The 17,425-nt window shown below is 34.4% G+C and overlaps 3 protein-coding genes across 5 annotated transcripts; 2 read left to right on the top strand and 1 right to left on the bottom strand.

The window, feature by feature from the left end:
- The first annotated feature begins 1,095 nt into the window (after positions 1-1,095).
- On the top strand, positions 1,096-6,614 carry LOC112057935 (organic cation transporter-like protein). Of its 3 annotated transcripts, XM_052885077.1 has the most exons (5): positions 1,096-1,234; positions 2,768-2,972; positions 3,811-4,164; positions 5,329-5,736; positions 5,817-6,614. In XM_052885077.1, exons 3-5 carry the CDS (start codon positions 3,818-3,820, stop codon positions 6,496-6,498), a joined length of 1,437 nt encoding a protein of 478 aa, XP_052741037.1. In that variant the 5' UTR covers positions 1,096-1,234; positions 2,768-2,972; positions 3,811-3,817; the 3' UTR covers positions 6,499-6,614. The 3 variants fall into 3 exon arrangements, with proteins under 3 accessions (XP_052741037.1, XP_023954317.1, XP_023954318.1); XM_024098549.2 differs by lacking the exons at positions 1,096-1,234; positions 2,768-2,972 and adding an exon at positions 3,634-3,708; XM_024098550.2 differs by lacking the exons at positions 1,096-1,234; positions 2,768-2,972 and adding an exon at positions 3,653-3,685.
- A 149-nt stretch (positions 6,615-6,763) lies between these two features.
- LOC112057936 (organic cation transporter protein) lies at positions 6,764-9,645 on the top strand. The gene is made up of 4 exons (XM_024098551.2): positions 6,764-7,427; positions 7,937-8,290; positions 8,457-8,864; positions 8,949-9,645. The coding sequence occupies exons 2-4, from the start codon at positions 7,944-7,946 to the stop codon at positions 9,643-9,645; spliced, it is 1,452 nt and encodes a 483-aa protein (XP_023954319.1). The 5' UTR covers positions 6,764-7,427; positions 7,937-7,943.
- On the bottom strand, positions 9,643-17,351 carry LOC112057937 (lysocardiolipin acyltransferase 1). Its single transcript, XM_024098553.2, has 7 exons — positions 17,257-17,351; positions 16,912-17,018; positions 16,539-16,833; positions 15,300-15,496; positions 14,206-14,384; positions 11,644-11,747; positions 9,643-10,265 (listed from the first exon to the last, which is right to left on the bottom strand). The coding sequence occupies exons 1-7, from the start codon at positions 17,306-17,308 to the stop codon at positions 10,006-10,008; spliced, it is 1,194 nt and encodes a 397-aa protein (XP_023954321.1). The 5' UTR covers positions 17,309-17,351; the 3' UTR covers positions 9,643-10,005.
- Between the last annotated feature and the right edge of the window lie 74 nt (positions 17,352-17,425).

Genomic DNA, 17,425 nt, shown 5'->3' with positions numbered 1-17,425 from the left:
CTAAAAGAGTGACAAAAATTTAATTAGTTACTTATTTATACATCATATTATCATCTCTATATACTTTTATACGGGGATATACCCGGGTTCCCTGGGCTGGCGTTGTATGGGGTAATCTCTAGATCTACAGAACCGATTTTAAAAATTCTTTTAGCGATAGAATGCCACGTTATTTGTGAATGTCATGGGCTACATTTTAACCCGGTTTACTCGGGAACCACGCTAGTGAAACCGCGGAGCGTCGACTACTCGTATATGTTTAGATTCAAACCTTAACGCATAAATATTTTCAAAATCTTTTAATCATTTTATTATAAGTACCTACTTAAATGAAACGAGTAGCTAACAGATTTGTATTGTTTCATCCGCGTTAACCTTCAATTAAATATAGATATGAGTTATATTATCTTTTAAGTACTTACCTAAATTCTCATATTTATCTTTCTATAAAACCTGTTTAAATTTTGATTCTTCTGTTTAAGAGATGCTTTTAAAAAAATCGTTAAGAATCTTATATAACCATTGGTTTACAGTAAACTTATAAGTATACTGTAAACCTCGAATCAAAAGTTTTTTTACTCTATAGTGTATACAAGTAGCTATTCAAGTTATTACCAGGTTGTTAAGAAGGTTCTGAGCCAAGTGGCACGTCGATTCTATTTCTACGATCGCTAACGCTCTGGAAACCAGAAAAATGTTTGGGAATGACAGATCTTGATCACGTGACCTATCGATAGCAAATGTCATTCCCATACATCTTTCTAGTTTTCGAAGCGTTAGCGATCGTAGAAGGAAAATCGACGTGCCACTCAGCTAGAGGGACTGTATTCGTATGTTACGTACGTTTGTTTGTAGATTTTTCAAAAACTGCAGGTCTGATTGGGATGTTACATAAATCCATATATTTTCGGAATTGTTTACGTATTACGATTTAAAGGCGGTTTAATTTTTTTAATATAAATTTTCAAAGCTAATTATATTACGAGTGTAATAAACATGATGTAGGTATTCTACTTTCGGATTTACATACCTATTAAGTTTTTACGAGTTTCTATTGTTTTTACTTTTAGGAATATTAAACAGACGTTTATTACATGTTTAAGAGTGAAGACGCAAATGAATATCACTAAGATAAAAATACTTTTAACATTTTTATATTTGTGTAGAAAAAACAAAAGGAATATTTTATTCGTGAATTCATGAATTATACCTACCTACGTATACATATAAATAAGTAAGTGAAAACATAATATTTTGTGAAATAAAAATTGTCCTTTTGGCAATTATATTCAAAAAGTGGGTGCCCGCGACTTCTTCCGCGTGGAAATCAATGAAAATTTTGAAGCCCTTTATAGTTTGAATTTTGAAAATTTTTGAATCCCATTAGGTATATTTCGTATTTTTTTATGATTTATGAACAAACTTATAAAACTGTAACTCTAAAAATGAGGAATTTTCCATACAAACTAAAAATAAGAAGGGGTGAAATAGGGGTTCAACCCCTATTTCACCCCTTCTTTTAATTTCGCAATAAAAAGTATCATATAACCTTTCCCGTATTATGGTCCTAAACCGTGTCAAGTTTCATTTGAATTCATTTTGTAGCTACAGCGTGATGCCCGAATAACAAAAAACACGGACAGACAGACAAAAATCGAAAAAAAATATTTTTAGCTTCGGTATCGATTATATAACGCCCCCCAGCATCACAGTACAGAATGGGACCTGCTACAGTTTTATTATAAGTAGGTATAGATAATATTCCGTGGCGCAGTGAATTTACAAGACTGAACTGAGGCTTCAATCCCCGGCTGAGTCGATTAAGGTTTTCTTAATCCCTACCGGCAAAGGCGTACCGTCGAGTGATTTAGCGTTCCGGTACGATGTCGTGTAGAAACCTTGTTGCTTTACTGAAAAAAAAAAACAAGTTATTTTCTTTGGAGAAAATATACACGATTTGACCGTACCACATAGTCTTTGTCACCCCCCTTTTTAACCTACTTAACACGTGTTAAGTAGGTCAATTAACCACCTCGTAAGTCTAGCGTCTTCAAGAGTTACGAGGTTGATGGACCTCGTACCACACCACATAAAGTTCTAATATGAGGTAAGAAAACCTCGTACCGCACCAGAGGAAACTACAGAAAAATCAGTGCCGCAGCGAACGTGGATAATAAGCCTCCAAATGTAGGTAGGAGGGGCGTAGCTACCGCCGTATCAATGATACGGGATACGGGGCCCCCGGACTACAGGCCCCCCTTAAGTGTAAAAGTAAAAAAAAAACATACATACCTACAGCCGAACGTAAAACCTCCTCCTTTTTGGAAGTCGGTTAAAAATTAGTAAAATTTAATCCACATTATTTACTTATTCTGGTGCTTCCCGAATAAAAAAAAAACATAAAAAAATCAGGATTTGCCGCTCGTCTATAGGGCCAATTAATTTTGATACAAGGCCTCTCCAAGGCACGCTACACCACTGGTAGGTAGTCAAATTACTTACTGTTTTTAATGATGCTCAATAAAGTAATTTACTAATGAAAATCACATTTAACATAATGAAAATGCGGGATAGAATGTTAAGTAAGAATTGTTTAATTATAGCAGATCTTAACGTACATATTAATATAATCTTGCTCCAATTTCAATATTTTAATGTAAAATTATTAAAAAGGAATTTTACTAGTTAAATCAAGAACTTTGCGCATGCACTACCGCGCAGAAATGATTATCGCCTATGTTGTAACTAAAACGTTTGCTGATTACAGATTGTTACTTGGATTTTAACTAAATACATCTTCGGTTTGCGATACTTAACAATCGATACTATCAAAACATAACAATTACTGTTGTTTTGACTATAACGTGAAAATTCAAATAGTAACAGTAAAGGATTTAAGTAGAAGCCATACATGTGTATGGAAGAACCTATTGTTAAGTTGTGAATTGCATTGATATGTTTTGGAAGTGAAGGTAAGTGAGTTCGTCTACACACCAGCTACTGATTTTATCTTATACTTTTTTTCACTTCTACTTTTTCTTACATTTTCCGGAGACGAATTTTAATTTCTCATGTTATTTACGAATTTTAATTTAATTTGTCTTTTACTTGTACATCTGTTTTCTGTGTCTTTACGTCCGGTCTTGATGCATCAACCCTACGATGCTCCACACTTCACTTTTAAAAACCGCATGATAATTCGTTGGAAGGTTAAATTTTTTTTGTTTCTGAGATCTTTTTTAAGTTCCGCTGCTCTTATTTTTCTTGGTAATTTTATTCAAAAAACAGAAGATAGTGTTCCAAATTATATTTTGGATGGTAGGAGACATTCGTGACCACGGCATTGATTTGGATATGATCAAGCTGCCTACTACTGATAACGTTTCACATTATTTGCAATTTTAATTTTACAACATAATTTGCCATTTTCAGTCCATCCTGTATTATTAATTTACCTACTAATAATTGGAAAAAACTTGGACCTTGCTCACGAGATTAATTGGAATGTTGGATCAACTATTATTGTTCCGGTAGTTGTTTCAGTCAATGGTCTTACAGCGAAAAGCTTCGACCTCGATCTCTTCTATATATAAGCTTCGATCTCTTCGATCATAAGAAGCTTTCGATTAAGTGTTGGATCAAGAGTCAGATGCAGAAGGCAGTGATTCTTGAGACGGCGCGTATTGTGAGGAGCCCTGACACTCAAATGTCCGCAGCGGCAGTGTTGATTTTTTTATAGATTTTTTAACACTACGTATTATTGTTAAAAATTAAAAAAAAATTACAAATTAATAAATGATACTATTTCAGATACGAAATGTCAACTGACGATGCGATAGAAACTATCATTGGCCGTTTTGGGAGGTACCAAACGTGGATTTGGATTTTAATAGCAATCGGTCGAGCACCCACAGATTACCAACTCAGTAACGTCGTGTTTCTTTTACCAAACGTTGAATATGTTTGTATGGATGATAATGCTCACAATAAGACGAATCATTGTCCGTGTGAAAATCCAATATATGACCAAACATATATTGAAAATTCTGTGACGACCACGTGGAATCTTATATGTGACAAGAGTCATTATGCAAGTTTAGCACAATCAATGTTACAAATTGGAATTCTAGGGGGCAGCTTGTTCTACGGTCATTTATCTGACAGGTATGGGTTTTTTTTATTGAAATTTAAATCAAATTCATATTTGTAAGATAAAGCCTGAAATTTATTTTGAATCCTCTATAATTTATCTTTACTTTAATATTTACTTGCGTTAAGGTAATAGTTATAACTAGCGGACGCCCGCGACTTCGTCCGCGTGAAAGTCGTTGTAAACTTTCAACTACCCCTATCCTACCCTACCCTATCCCAACCCTATTCCTACCCTAACACTACCCTACCCCTACCCTACCCTACCCCTGCCCTACCCCTACCATACCCCTACCCTACCCCTACCCTACCCTACCTTCTTCATTTATTCCCCCCCCCCCCGCGAGTCGCATCGAGCGCGGCAACCGTTACACAACAATAATCCATATAGCATGAATTAGTATTCACGCGCGATGGCTTAGCGTATTTCTTGTATAACTTTGGTGTTTCTTTACCGATTTTTATGATTCTTTTTTTATTGAATAGGTAATAATGTTAACTTTTTTAGCTAGGGATGAGTGATGAGTGTTATAAACATAAGAGTAGACAGACATAATTAGAAAGCTCCGAACTGCTAAGCTATCGGGAGTTACACGTGTTATTGTGAGTCAACCATAAAAGATCGACATATATATGCTGTTGTGTTTTTATAGATAATTTTAAGGAGAACATTTCCGTCATACATGATTTCTATGTATCTTTAACCATTAAAGCTGTACACGCGTCGGAAGCTAAAAAAATTGAGTAACATCTCCCGTTTTCTCAACATTTCTCTTCACTGCTCTGCTCCTATTGATCGTAGCGTAATGAAAAGTATACTATAACCTGCCCAGGAGTATGTAGAATAATTGCACCAAGTTTCGTTAAAATCCGTCCAGTAGTTTTTGTTTCTATAAAGAACATACAGACAGACAGACAGACAGACAGACAGACAGACGAAAATTTTACTGATTGCATTTTTGGCATCAGTATCGATCACTAATCACCCACTGATAGTTATTTTGGAAATATATTTCATGTACAGAATTGACCTCTCTACAGATTTATTATAATAGTTATAATTAAGGACGTTTTTAATGATCCAAACTGATATATATTAAGGTTACATGAATATTACCTTTTATGTTTTAAGTAATTAAAGGAATTGTTTAATTATGTGTCATACATTTCCATTTCTAGATATGGTCGTCGACTTGCTTGTTTAGTGGCGCTTTTTTCTGAAGTTCTATTTGTAGCATTATCGGCTATAGCATCGAAATTGTGGATGTTTATAGCTCTGCGTTTTTTTATCGGCACAGCAGTTGGAGGAACCATGCTCTGTTGCTTCGTAATTCTCATAGAACTCAGTGGAAAATCTTTTAGGCCATACGTCACATGCCTCAGTGAAGTATCATATCTTATTTCTTACTTCACACTACCTATTATAGCATATTTTTTACGAGATTGGAGAAAACTACAGATGGCTACGTCACTACCATGGATATTTGTAATATTTTACTATAATTTGATACCTGAATCACCCAGATGGTTGATAACGAAAGGTAAAACGGTTGAGGCTATTGAAATTTTGACGCGAATTGCACGAAGGTAAGAAAAGATAAAATGAGGTGCTGATATTTTAAATTGAACACTTAGTCGTTTTCAACAATATATTTTATTATTTTTAGAAACGGGCGTCCAACAGAGAGTATTCGAGACATTGTGGAAAATATTAATGAAGAAGCGGTTGCTCGAAATGAACATGATTCATATCTAAATCTGTTTAAGACTCCGAAAATAAGATTATACACCTTAATACAAGCTTATGTATGGTTGTGCTGTGCTCATACATTTTTTGGTATAAATCAGTATATAGGTCGACTGCAGGGGAACCTTTATCTAAATGTAATGCTTTCGGCAGCGAGTCTTGCACCTGGATTAATCTTAATTGTAATCGCTTGTGTCTATCTACAAAGAAGAGTAACAATCGTAACTAGTTTTGTCGTGTCTGGAGTATCTTTACTTGTATTCATAATCATACCAAGCAATATGAAGTCTCTAGAGTTAGCATTTGCTATAATTGGACAAATAGGCGCTTATACAGCGTTTTGTCAAATATATCTGTACTCTACTGAAATATTCCCAACTATAATAAGAAACTCTGCGATGGGGTTCGCTTCAGTGTTTGCTAGATTGGGAGGTTTTATTGCACCCTTTGTTGTTAATATTAGAGTTGAATGGATATCAATATTGGTATTCAGTACGCTGGCGTTATTGGCCGCATCTTTGTTTTATTTTTTACCAGAAACTAAAGACGTTGTACTACTTAATACAATAGAGCAAACAGAAAAATCGAAGACCAAGATTTAAAGATTGTAAAGAGATAGGTTTCTGATTGCCTATTAATAATAAGCTATTTGTAATAGGAATAAACTATTATACATTATATTACTATACATATAACAAGAAGAACTTTTTAAAAGTTATCATTTTTTTATTCTTTACAAGTAAGCCCTTGCTGCAATCTCACCTGTTGGTAAGACTTACCATCATGTGAGATTGAACCTTTTAATTCATTATGCGGTGCGTATAATTTCGTCGGGTCAGGTATTCTGAAAATAGCATTTAATAAAATATTTGTGTTGCACTCGTAACTAACCCTATAAGATAGGCTTATGACGCAGCACGAAATACACAAATACGTGTAGGTATAGTTGTGTCTGTATGAATACATAGGTATATCCAGATTACCAATTTAGAACTATCTCATAAACAGTAACAAATCGTCCATTGAATAGTGCGCATCTTTTGATCAATATATAACTTCAAACTCTTAGAGTAACTTCAATTTCTCTTTGTAGTACCTACGTAGTCGTAAAAATTACATAGGTTGGTGTTTTAAATGTATTAATAATATTTAGATAAGTTTATCTAGAATTTTATTTCCTTAAGCTCGTATCTAATACCAGAGTATAACTGTGCATTCATACCTGTTTACTTACCTATGTGACGGAGACGTATCTTTAGCAGGCTAATAGGTAGGTGCTAGGTACTTAGTACAGTAAGTGTTTACATTGTATGATAGAGTCTTGCTTATGTCCAATCTATTATTATAGCTAAAGATCAGGAATCTAAAATGGGTTCAACGTACTGACTTAAATAACCAACAGTGATAACAATTTATATAAAATTCAATATTGTTAATAACTAAACAAGTTGAATACACTTACAGATAAAAACGGAATTAAAAATGTGTGTTTTCATAAAGTGAGCTTCAGTCATCGTTTACATGTTATTAGGTAAGTAGCTCTCGCTTTTATTAACTTATGCTGCAGTATAAAAATATTAATCGAGACGTAGTCAAAAAATGAGTGCCAGTAAAAGTCGTATATCGTTTTTAAGATCAGCATGATCATAGCATTGATGAGAGCAGTGCATGGGTCATCCTCATGATAATTCAAACAGAATTACTGAGTGAGTCACAATACCCTATAATAACCCCAATTACTTAATCTTAATATCATTCTACTTCACCAGGGCAGTTATATAGATGTCTTGCTTTGTTATAGCTCTTACAAGTAAGATCTCTACTAGTTAAAAGTTCATGGGATCGCAGTCACCATTGTAAAGAATTCTAGGGTGAAAGGTCTAGATTTATAACCTCTGAATCTCTGAACCTGATGAAAGAAAATACTTGTGTCATGAAATGAGAATAGTTATGATACATACGAGTACGTTAGATACATATTACTTTATAAACGAAACTCTTGTCGCTATTATATTTTCAGTATTTTTTTTTAATTTTCAGGTAAAACATGACAGCAGAAGATGCCATAGAAACTATAATTGGTCGGTTCGGCAGATATCAGACATGGATTTTATTTTTAGTGACATTGGGACGTTTTCCAGCAGAATATCAGCTTGTTAACGTCGTTTTTATTTTACCAAATGTAGAATATGTGTGTATGGATGAACAATCATATAATGTGAGCAATCATTGCCCCTGTAATAATCCAGAATATGATAAAACTTACATCGTCAATTCGGTGACCTCTAATTGGAATCTGATATGCGAAAGTCGTCAGTTAGCGAGTTTAACGCAATCAATGTTACATGTTGGCATTCTGGCGGGAAGCATATTCTATGGGCATATATCTGACAGGTAAAACACATTTAGTTTATTTAATAGGAATATTGAAAAAATATTTTGATGATTTCCCTTAATAGCTGATCTGGCATTTAATATATAGGGTAATGAATATATAGGGTAGACATTACTACCGGGTCGGAAGGCATATTTTAACACAAACTCTAATTCGCTTTTACAGATATGGCCGTAAACTAGCATGTGTGATGGCACTCGTATGTGAAGTATTGTTTTCTGCATTATCAGCTGCAGTGACTGAGTTTTGGATGTTTGTAGTACTCCGCTTCATCATTGGCACGGGATTAGGAGGAACAATGCTTTGTTGTTACGTAATACTGATTGAATTAAGCGGAAAATCTTTCAGGCCATATTTAAGCGCACTAATGGAGATATCATATGTTTTGTCCTACTTCACACTCCCTATCATCGCTTACTTTGTACGAGACTGGAGACATCTTCAACTAGTCACGTCTCTGCCCTGGTCATTTGTTCTTTTATATTACTTCCTTATACCAGAATCTCCTAGATGGTTAATAACTACAGGCAAAAAAGAAAAAGCTATAGAAGTATTGACATATATAGCTAACAAGTAAGTACCTAAACATACTTCCGTTCCATCTTAGCTTTTTAAATTTGTAATATGGTTTAATACAATTTATTAAATTAATTTCAGGAATAAGCGCCCAACAGAAAATATAAGAGCTATTGTTGAAAAAATTCAAGGAGAAGCCAACAGTGTAGATCAAAAACAATTTGGATCCTACTTAGATTTATTTAGAACACCAAAAATCAGGACTTATGTATTGCTGACGGCGTGCGTGTGGTCATGCTGCGCTTTTACCTTTTTTGGTATTAATCAATATATCGGCAAGCTGCAAGGAAATATTTACCTTAATGTGATGCTTTCAGCTGTTTGTCTCATACCTGGACTGTTCCTAGTCGTTCTTGCTACGTTATACCTTAGAAGAAAGGTGGGCGTCGTGACTAGTTTTATAGTCGCCAGTGGATCGTTGTTAGTAATTATATTTATACCGAAGCATGTGGATACTGTCCAGTTGGTATTTGCTATAACTGGTCAACTAGGCGCTTATACAGCTTTTATGCAGATTTACTTATTTACTTCTGAAATTTTCCCGACTATTGTTAGAAATTCAGCAATGGGTTTCGTGTCTGTATTTGCAAGATTCGGAAGTTTCACAGCACCGTTTGTGGTAAATATAGGAATAGAATGGGTGTCTGTTACTATATTTTGCATTTTAGCTTTTCTTGCGGCATCTTTGTGTTATTTCTTGCCGGAAACTAAAGATATAGTACTGCTAAATACGGTAGAGCAAACAGAGAAATTCAAAAATAAAAAGGTTACCAGATAACATTTTAGTCTCTATTTGGCGATTTAATTATGTTACACTTTGTATAATATTTTAAATTCATAGCATAATACTTAGTTATCTATTATCTAGGGAGAAATAAAACTAACTTATCTTTTAAATTTTTATACCGTCATTGGCTACGTATATTATTTTATTTTGTGTAGATATTCGATAACTTATATAATTTATTATCGTAATAAAGATTTTTATGTTGTGTAATGTCTAGATGCGTATGTAGTAATATATTTCTATGTCTAAACAATTTGTATTGGCTTAATTATATTTAACTCAGTTTTTCTACCGACCTTCTTAGATGTTCTGTTTTTTTGTTTTTTCAAGTTCATCTTTTCTAAATCTTATTCAAAAGAACTTTTCATAGAAGTTAACTTTATCCAAAATTCTATATTGAATATTATGAAAGCCGCCAAAATATTTTGTTACAAAAATAAATAGCAAAGTATGGTAGATAACCCAAAATCTGAACAACACGCTGTACGAAATGCAGTAAAGGAATAAGACATCAATAACTGTCCAGAAAGTGAAACCTACGAATGCATTTAGAAGCGATTTAGATTCGTTCTTCTTTGGAGAATTCTTCGTTACAAAATCTATGAAACTACCTGAAAACAGATGGAAAAAAGATTAAAATGTTTTCTAGACACATAGATAAAAACTAACTTTGATTGATTGACTGACTGACTAAACATGAAGTTTCCAAAACTATAAAACTTACTTGTAATTGGGAATGTAGATATTCGAAATCACTACAGCCAAAAAATTTTATATTTGGCTGAAGCGTTCGTCGTTATATTAAAATGATATGCATAAATTTAACAGAGGTTAATTTATTTACGAGTCTGTGAACTTAATTATAATAAAAAGGTTACCAGATTTGTGTAACAAGGTATAGTTAGGCTGGTACAGCTCCTTTATAGTGCAAGTTCGATTTCCAATCTATATTAATTTAATAAATGCCAAAGTAAGTCTGTCTGTCTATCTGTCTGTCTGTCTGTCAATTACCTTTTCACGGCTGAACCGATCAAGATGAATTTCGGTATAATGGACCTTGGAGCAAAACATAGGGTACTTTTAAAAAATAGAAGGGGGTGAAATAGGGTTTCGACCCCTATTTCACCCCCTTTTATTTTTATTTTATTTTTTTGAATAGAAAGTTCTTCATTTTCAGAGTTACAGTTTTAAAAATTTGTTCATAAATCATAAAAACATACGAAATGTAATTTAAGAAATTTTAAAATTCAACCCCTAAAGTGGTGAAATAGGGGTTTAAAGTTTACATTGGCTTCAACGTGGACTAAGTCGCGGGCGAACTTAACTAACTATTTGTTAAGTATGTGAAGTCTGTAAAATGAGTTCTTTTTACTAATTAAACACATTTTGTTCAATAACCTTGAGACTCATTATATTTAGTAGATAGTAATTTTAAAGTTTCTTAATTATTCTTAGCGCAAGCAAAATATTTCAGACCTCAACTTTATTTTAATCGTGACTTCTAGAGCCTTGGGAATTCAAATAACTAAGTATGCTTGATGATATATCTGGTAATTTCAAAGCTTTGCTTTAATCAAATAATTATATAATATGTCTGGTTTGGGCTAATGAAGGTATCTATAATTTAACTTAGGTCTCATAATGCGACAGTTGCTACTGCTATAATTAATCTAGTAGGTAAGTATAGAATGGGTCCGACGGCTTTACGTGCTCTCTGAGGCACGGGGTGTACCAGCACAGTCAACTTCCTAACTTCAACCTTCTACTAAGATTTTTCTTGTAAGAAAATTCCCAATAACGTATTTTTTTTTGTTGGCCTGACTGGCCAGACCCTGGATCACTTGTGCATGATTTCTTGCACATATTGATAATCTCACCATAAGATTGGCCGCCGCCGCCGAAATAATTTGCGTTTGAATAAAAAAACGTCAAAACGTCAAACATTTAGATACAGTAGAGTTTAATACAACAACACCAATTAACAATTACCTTCTCGGTGAAATCTTTCCAGACTAATATTTTTCTCCTTCCATCGATCTTGAAGCCAAATTCTTAGTTCATCCTCTTCGCAAGGCAATTCCTCTATAGGATATCTGAAACGAATATTTTATTAAGTTTAGTTACTAATTAAAAAAAAAAGAGATAAAGAATTTTTTTATCAACGTAGTATACTTTGAAAACACGTTTGTCTTGTATTCCTGTTTCATATCTATCAAGATGCATGTGTATAATTTGGCAATGACATTTTATTGTATGCATTCAAAACTGGTTATACAATGTATAAAATTTTTTCACAAGGCTTGAAGTGGTTCGACCTGCGTTAATATATTACGTATAGTACCGGAAGAGTTCATAAAACTTCCTAGGATCTTCTATAACCTTTACAATAATAACAGACGTTACGAAGATTTGCTCATTGGTCATTAGGCATCACTAAACTATAACCATGCTATGCTACAAGTAATAGCTGGAAATTTAATTAAAGAGTATGTAATAGAAAGACTAAGAGTGTGTGAAATTATATTCTTGGATTTTATGGTCGATTTAGATATTGGGTAATTCTGCGAATTTCTGTGCACGATCACTGCTGAGCTCGAGTCTCCTCTCAGAATTAGTAGGGTTAGGCCAATAGTCCACCACGCTGGTCGAATGCGGATTGGCAGACTTTACACACGCAGAGAATTAAGAAAATTCTCTGGTGTGCAGATTTCCTCACGATGTTTTCATTTACCGTTTGAGACACGTGATATTAAATTTCTTAAAATGAAAAGTTGGAGGTGCCTGCCCCGGACCGGATTCGAACTTACGCCCGCTACGGCAGAGGTCATATCCACTGGGCTATCACGGCTCAGGTTTAGATTTTCAGTATCCATTTAGATACTCATATATAATCTGACTTTTCTGGAAAATAAGAATTTACCATTCACTGTAAACAGTTTCATTCTTCTCTAACTGCAGATTGTAGGTATGATTGCTGTTCTTAGCAAGATTACTTAATAGGCATCCTATTACAGTACGATGATTTAATACGATAAATTCGAGAAAAAGTTTTGACATAAATACAGTCATGATCGATTTCCTAATTACCTCGACATTATGTATATCCAGTTTACATAGGCGAGTTATTGCTATATAAATATTTCAATTAATTCGAAAATTTAAGAAGAAAAAAAGAGACAAACAAAAATTCTAACAATATAGAATTAGCAGTTCAAAGAAGCAGCGTGTCTATACTAATTATAAAAATGAAAGATTTCATTGTTTGTTTGCATTGACTAGGCTCTGAAACTACTGTAACTATGTGAAAAAATCTTTCACTGTTGGGAAGCTACAATATTTATCCCTATTATAATATTATCCCCATATTTCTATCGAAAAGGGACCCACGCGGGTGAAACCGCGGCGTCTGCTAGTAGATAATAAAGTAATTAAAAAAATGTAAATAATTTGTTTGCATTAAATAGGCTAAAATTTGTCATAACTTTTTTTTGATGTTGAGGACATCAAGCGGGTTGCAGGGAGCCGCTGGCTGCTCGCGGCTCGAGACCATTTTGTTTGGAAGTCCACGCAAGAGGCCTATGTCCATTAGTGGACTTCCATCGGATGTTAATGATGATGATGATGAAATAATTTGTTAAGAAAACTTCTTGAAAGAGGGAGTATAGAGAAAGAGGTTTGATTAAATCATTGCCGTAAGTGCAGTAACAAAAAAAATTAAGCTATTTTTTTTTTATTATTATTCTTTACAAGTTAGCCCTTCACTACAGTCTCACCTGATGGTAAGACGATGGTAAGGTGATGATGCAGTCTAAGATGGAAGCGGGCTAACTTGTTAGGAGGAGGATGAAAATCCACACCCCTTTCGGTTTCTACACGGCATCGTACCGGAACGCTAAATCGCTTGGCGGTACGTCTTTGCCGGTAGGGTGGTAACTAGCCACGGCCGAAGCCTCCCACCAGCCAGACCTGGACAAATTAAGAAAATCTCAATTAGCCCAGCCGTGGATCAAACCCAGGACCTTCGTTTTGTAAATCCACCGCGCATACCACTGCGCCACGGAGGCCGTCAATAATGTGGTTATGTGTAAAAATTTAAACTATTTGCGTTACAAATACATAATGATTAAATAAGTAGGTAGGTACATAAGTAGGATGTAATACCAGCATTCAATTCATATTGAGCTTCACGTTGAAGAAAAACAACTTTTAATTGTTACGTAGAAATTTACGCACATACAACTTGTATCTATACTAATATAAATAAATGCGAAAGTAGGTAAGTCTGTCTGTCTGTTACCTTTTCACGGCTAAACGGCTGAACCGATCAAGATGAATTTTGATATAATGGGGACTTTCTCTGGAAGATAGAGGAGATTAGGTAATTACAATACAATATAATACAATAAAAATTTATGGTTCATGATAGTCTTCTATACATATAATTTAATACTGTAATTGATGTCCGTCCTCATAATACTGCATAGGTCATCATCACATCCACATATATACAAAGCTAAGAAACTAAAAAAGGTTGGGTTTAAAAAAACGTACCGTTTAAAATGGAAATGCACATGTTTGGGCAATCTCCCTCTCAACAGATGCAGTTCAGTTTGTGCCGGTGTGTCGTAAGCAACAGTGACGTCATAGACCGACGCCAACCCTGAACTCCTCATACGTGAACACAACACTGCCCAGCCAGTTGTACGTGGATGCAACACGTAATCATAATTCTACAAAAAAGAAGAGATTCTCTAAATATAACTCCCTGAACTTATTGCCTTAGACCGCATTAGTGCAGCGTGGTGGCTCTAAACTCCAAATCCACTATACGAAGGGTGGCCTGGCTTTGTAGTAAGCTATTAAAATAGGCTGATCATCATCATATCAGCCGATGGACCTCCACTGCAGGTCATAGCCTTCCAAACATCACGATCCTGAGCCGACTGCGTCAGTCAATCAGGCGATGTGGTCAGTCGACCTGGTAAGGGGGCGACCAACACTGCGCTTTCTAGTGCAGGGTTGCTATTCCAGTACCTTCGGACAACGTCGACGCTCTTCGGCTCTTCGAACTATGTGCGATGATTTTTATTAAATCTATACTAATATTATAAAACTTTTTGTTCTTTCTCTCAAGCTCTGTTTTGAAGAGTTTGTTTGTTTGTTTGTTTGATTGAATGCGCTAATCTCAGGAACTACTGGTCTGATTTAAAAAAATCTTTCAGTGTTAGATAGCCCATTTATCGAGAAATGCTATAGGCTATATATTATTACGCTAAGACTAATAGAAGCGGAGAACCAATGAAGAATGTTTCAAAATCGGGGGATTTTGTCTTATATAGGGTTAAGATTACTTAATTATAAAAATGTATCTATATATCCCTTGGTCACGCCATCACGTGTGAACGGCTGGACCGATTTCACTATTTTTTTTATGTGTTTGTTACATCGAGTTTCAAGCGGACGAAGTCGCGGGCGTCCGCTAATATTTAATAATTTATTAGTTTTTGTAAAACCTTAATTTGATCAAATACTTAACATATTAATTAGAGTAGTTCTTAATATTTTTGTGTTGTGAAATGTTTATTACTTGACTGTAGATGGATAGAGATTAGTAATTAGCATAACTTCGAGTAGGTAGTACTGACCGGTACTTTTTTCGAAAGTGCATATTTCTGACTTTTCCGTTTATTGTCGTCGCTCAAGTCTGTGCCTTCAGGAAACAGAACAACCCGCTGATGGTATCGGAGCCTTTTGTAGTAATCCACGAACTGTGACACGTTCACTTGGTCCTCCTGCCAGTTTCTCTTCACGTAGAGGAAGTAGTTTAATTGCATTATCCACCCTATAATTCCAATTTACAATTATAATAGTAACTAGCGGACCCAGTCAAGCTTCGCTTTGACTTATGTGCGCTTCTTCCCTACCCCTACCCTATACATGCTATGTATCTTAGAAGGCGCTGTATGTGAAAAAAGATTTTTCCCGATTTTCTGTTGAAATTTTTCCTGAATTTTCTAAATAAACTTACTAACTAACTTCTTCTTGATAAACCTCACGGAGCCCGAGGCCTTTCCAACGAATGCAAAACCGTGGAAATCGGTTCGTGCGTTCTGGAGTTATAGCGTCAGGAAGGAAAACCCGACTTATTTTTATATAGTAGAAAAAATAACTGTTTACTCTTCATCTTACACTATTGTTAGATCCTCAATTGATCTGGTATTTATCAATATCTTAATAAAATTGACATTGTGTGCTTGTTATATAAAAATGCATATTAAACAATCTATGACATTTAATCATTCTTCAAAAGCTATTCGAATATGACGTCAAAAAACCGCAGGATCTTTACATTTTCCTTAACAATGAAATGTTAAGCAACCATCACAAGTCCTACGCCTCTATTGCGTTTATAGATTAAATCTACAAAGATTAATGAAAAGAAGAGTCAGATTAGTTATAATTTTCTATACTTCCTGGAAATTAACTTAGCATTTGATAATATTTAAAAATATCCTCTACTTTTAATTAATTGATTTTTTTTTATTTTTACTACTCATTAAAACGAATTTTTGTCTACGCCAGTTGCAACTCAACTTAATTATGATATTACATCCCGGAAATCAACGTTTTGTTCTATATCCCTTTACACATTACCTTCTGTTTTGAATGATCCTTCTGTTATTTTTGTTATATTCATTGAATAGCCAATGTGCTGCCAGTTAACTGGTGCAGTCTTATACAAGAAAAACAATGTTACGTTATTTCAAAAATAATACAGCTATGATATCTTGAAACCTTTATCCCTAAGAATCAAACCCGCACCGCACACTTGTCAAACCACTGCGTCACTTCAAAAACTTACTATTCTTGTTTGTCCAACTCACCCATTCCGGGAATCACTTTGATTTCGTCTTTCAAAACAAATTTAATCTTTGATTTTCCTCCAGCCATGACATGTAGAATATCTTCATTTACATCTGGCGGTTTATCGACAAATTTACCCTTGCAAATGCATTCAACATTTTTATATGGCTTTTGCGTTGCGTGGTACAAGGCGATCCATACATAATTCCAATCAACTCTTGTACGGTGATTCATAACAATGATAGTAGTTTCATTTGGATCGACATAATCACCGTAATGATGAAGTTTCGTGCCACAGAAAATTTGAAATAATCCCTGAAAAAATTATTCCTAGCTACATTAAAGTTCTTACAAAGCTAATCATATTAATAAACGTTATAGTGAATGGTTTACCACTGGGTACAGCTCCCATAAAGCAAACAGTGCGTCTACCACTTTTCTATAAAATATGTGATTGAGAAACATAAGATACATAACGGGGCAATAAAGTATATAAAAACCTGTAAAACAACACTGTTTTAATAAAAAAAAAACAAAACTTTTTAAAATTTCTATAAATATTTCAAATTATAAAATCTCCATCACAATTAGTTCACACGTGGTTAATCAAGTCCCCGCTAAGAATAATATTAATACTTTTTTATTGAACTTAAGTAATCAAATCAAGTGATACTGATACAGATAATAAAAAAGCATTAGTTAATAGATAGGTGATATATTAAAAATTAAAAGGGTTACCAGCTAAGATGGTATAATACCAGGCAGCACAAACCAACAAGCCTACCGCCATGATGGCCGGCTTACACTGGCGAGGGGTTAAAACGAAGCCATACAAAACCCTCTAGATTAGAACCCTTATAACCTGGATCCATTGCATACTTTACATAACAAATGCACTGTTATAAGA

The sequence above is a fragment of the Bicyclus anynana genome, chromosome 13 (genome assembly GCF_947172395.1).
Source record: "Bicyclus anynana chromosome 13, ilBicAnyn1.1, whole genome shotgun sequence".
Classification (NCBI taxonomy): domain Eukaryota; kingdom Metazoa; phylum Arthropoda; class Insecta; order Lepidoptera; family Nymphalidae; genus Bicyclus; species Bicyclus anynana.
The sequence above is the reverse complement of the archived record's forward strand: the minus strand, read 5'-3'. Positions and strand labels throughout refer to the sequence as shown.

What these genes read in the sequence shown, in the direction of transcription:
- LOC112057937 (XM_024098553.2), bottom strand. Translation starts at nt 17,308, where the DNA reads ATGGCGGTAGGCTTGTTGGTTTGTGCTGCCTGGTATTATACCATCTTA. An exon ending in GTATTATACCATCTTAGCTG is followed by an intron (nt 17,019 to 17,256) that starts GTAACCCTTTTA and finishes GTTGTTTTACAG; the next exon opens with GTTTTTATATACTTTATTGC. An exon ending in CAAAGTGATTCCCGGAATGG is followed by an intron (nt 15,497 to 16,538) that starts GTGAGTTGGACA and finishes TTGGAATTATAG; the next exon opens with GGTGGATAATGCAATTAAAC.
- LOC112057935 (XM_024098549.2), top strand. Translation starts at nt 3,650, where the DNA reads ATGCAGAAGGCAGTGATTCTTGAGACGGCGCGTATTGTGAGGAGCCCT. An exon ending in TACGGTCATTTATCTGACAG is followed by an intron (nt 4,165 to 5,328) that starts GTATGGGTTTTT and finishes TTCCATTTCTAG; the next exon opens with ATATGGTCGTCGACTTGCTT. An exon ending in TTGACGCGAATTGCACGAAG is followed by an intron (nt 5,737 to 5,816) that starts GTAAGAAAAGAT and finishes TATTATTTTTAG; the next exon opens with AAACGGGCGTCCAACAGAGA.
- LOC112057936 (XM_024098551.2), top strand. Translation starts at nt 7,944, where the DNA reads ATGACAGCAGAAGATGCCATAGAAACTATAATTGGTCGGTTCGGCAGA. An exon ending in TATGGGCATATATCTGACAG is followed by an intron (nt 8,291 to 8,456) that starts GTAAAACACATT and finishes TCGCTTTTACAG; the next exon opens with ATATGGCCGTAAACTAGCAT. An exon ending in TTGACATATATAGCTAACAA is followed by an intron (nt 8,865 to 8,948) that starts GTAAGTACCTAA and finishes AATTAATTTCAG; the next exon opens with GAATAAGCGCCCAACAGAAA.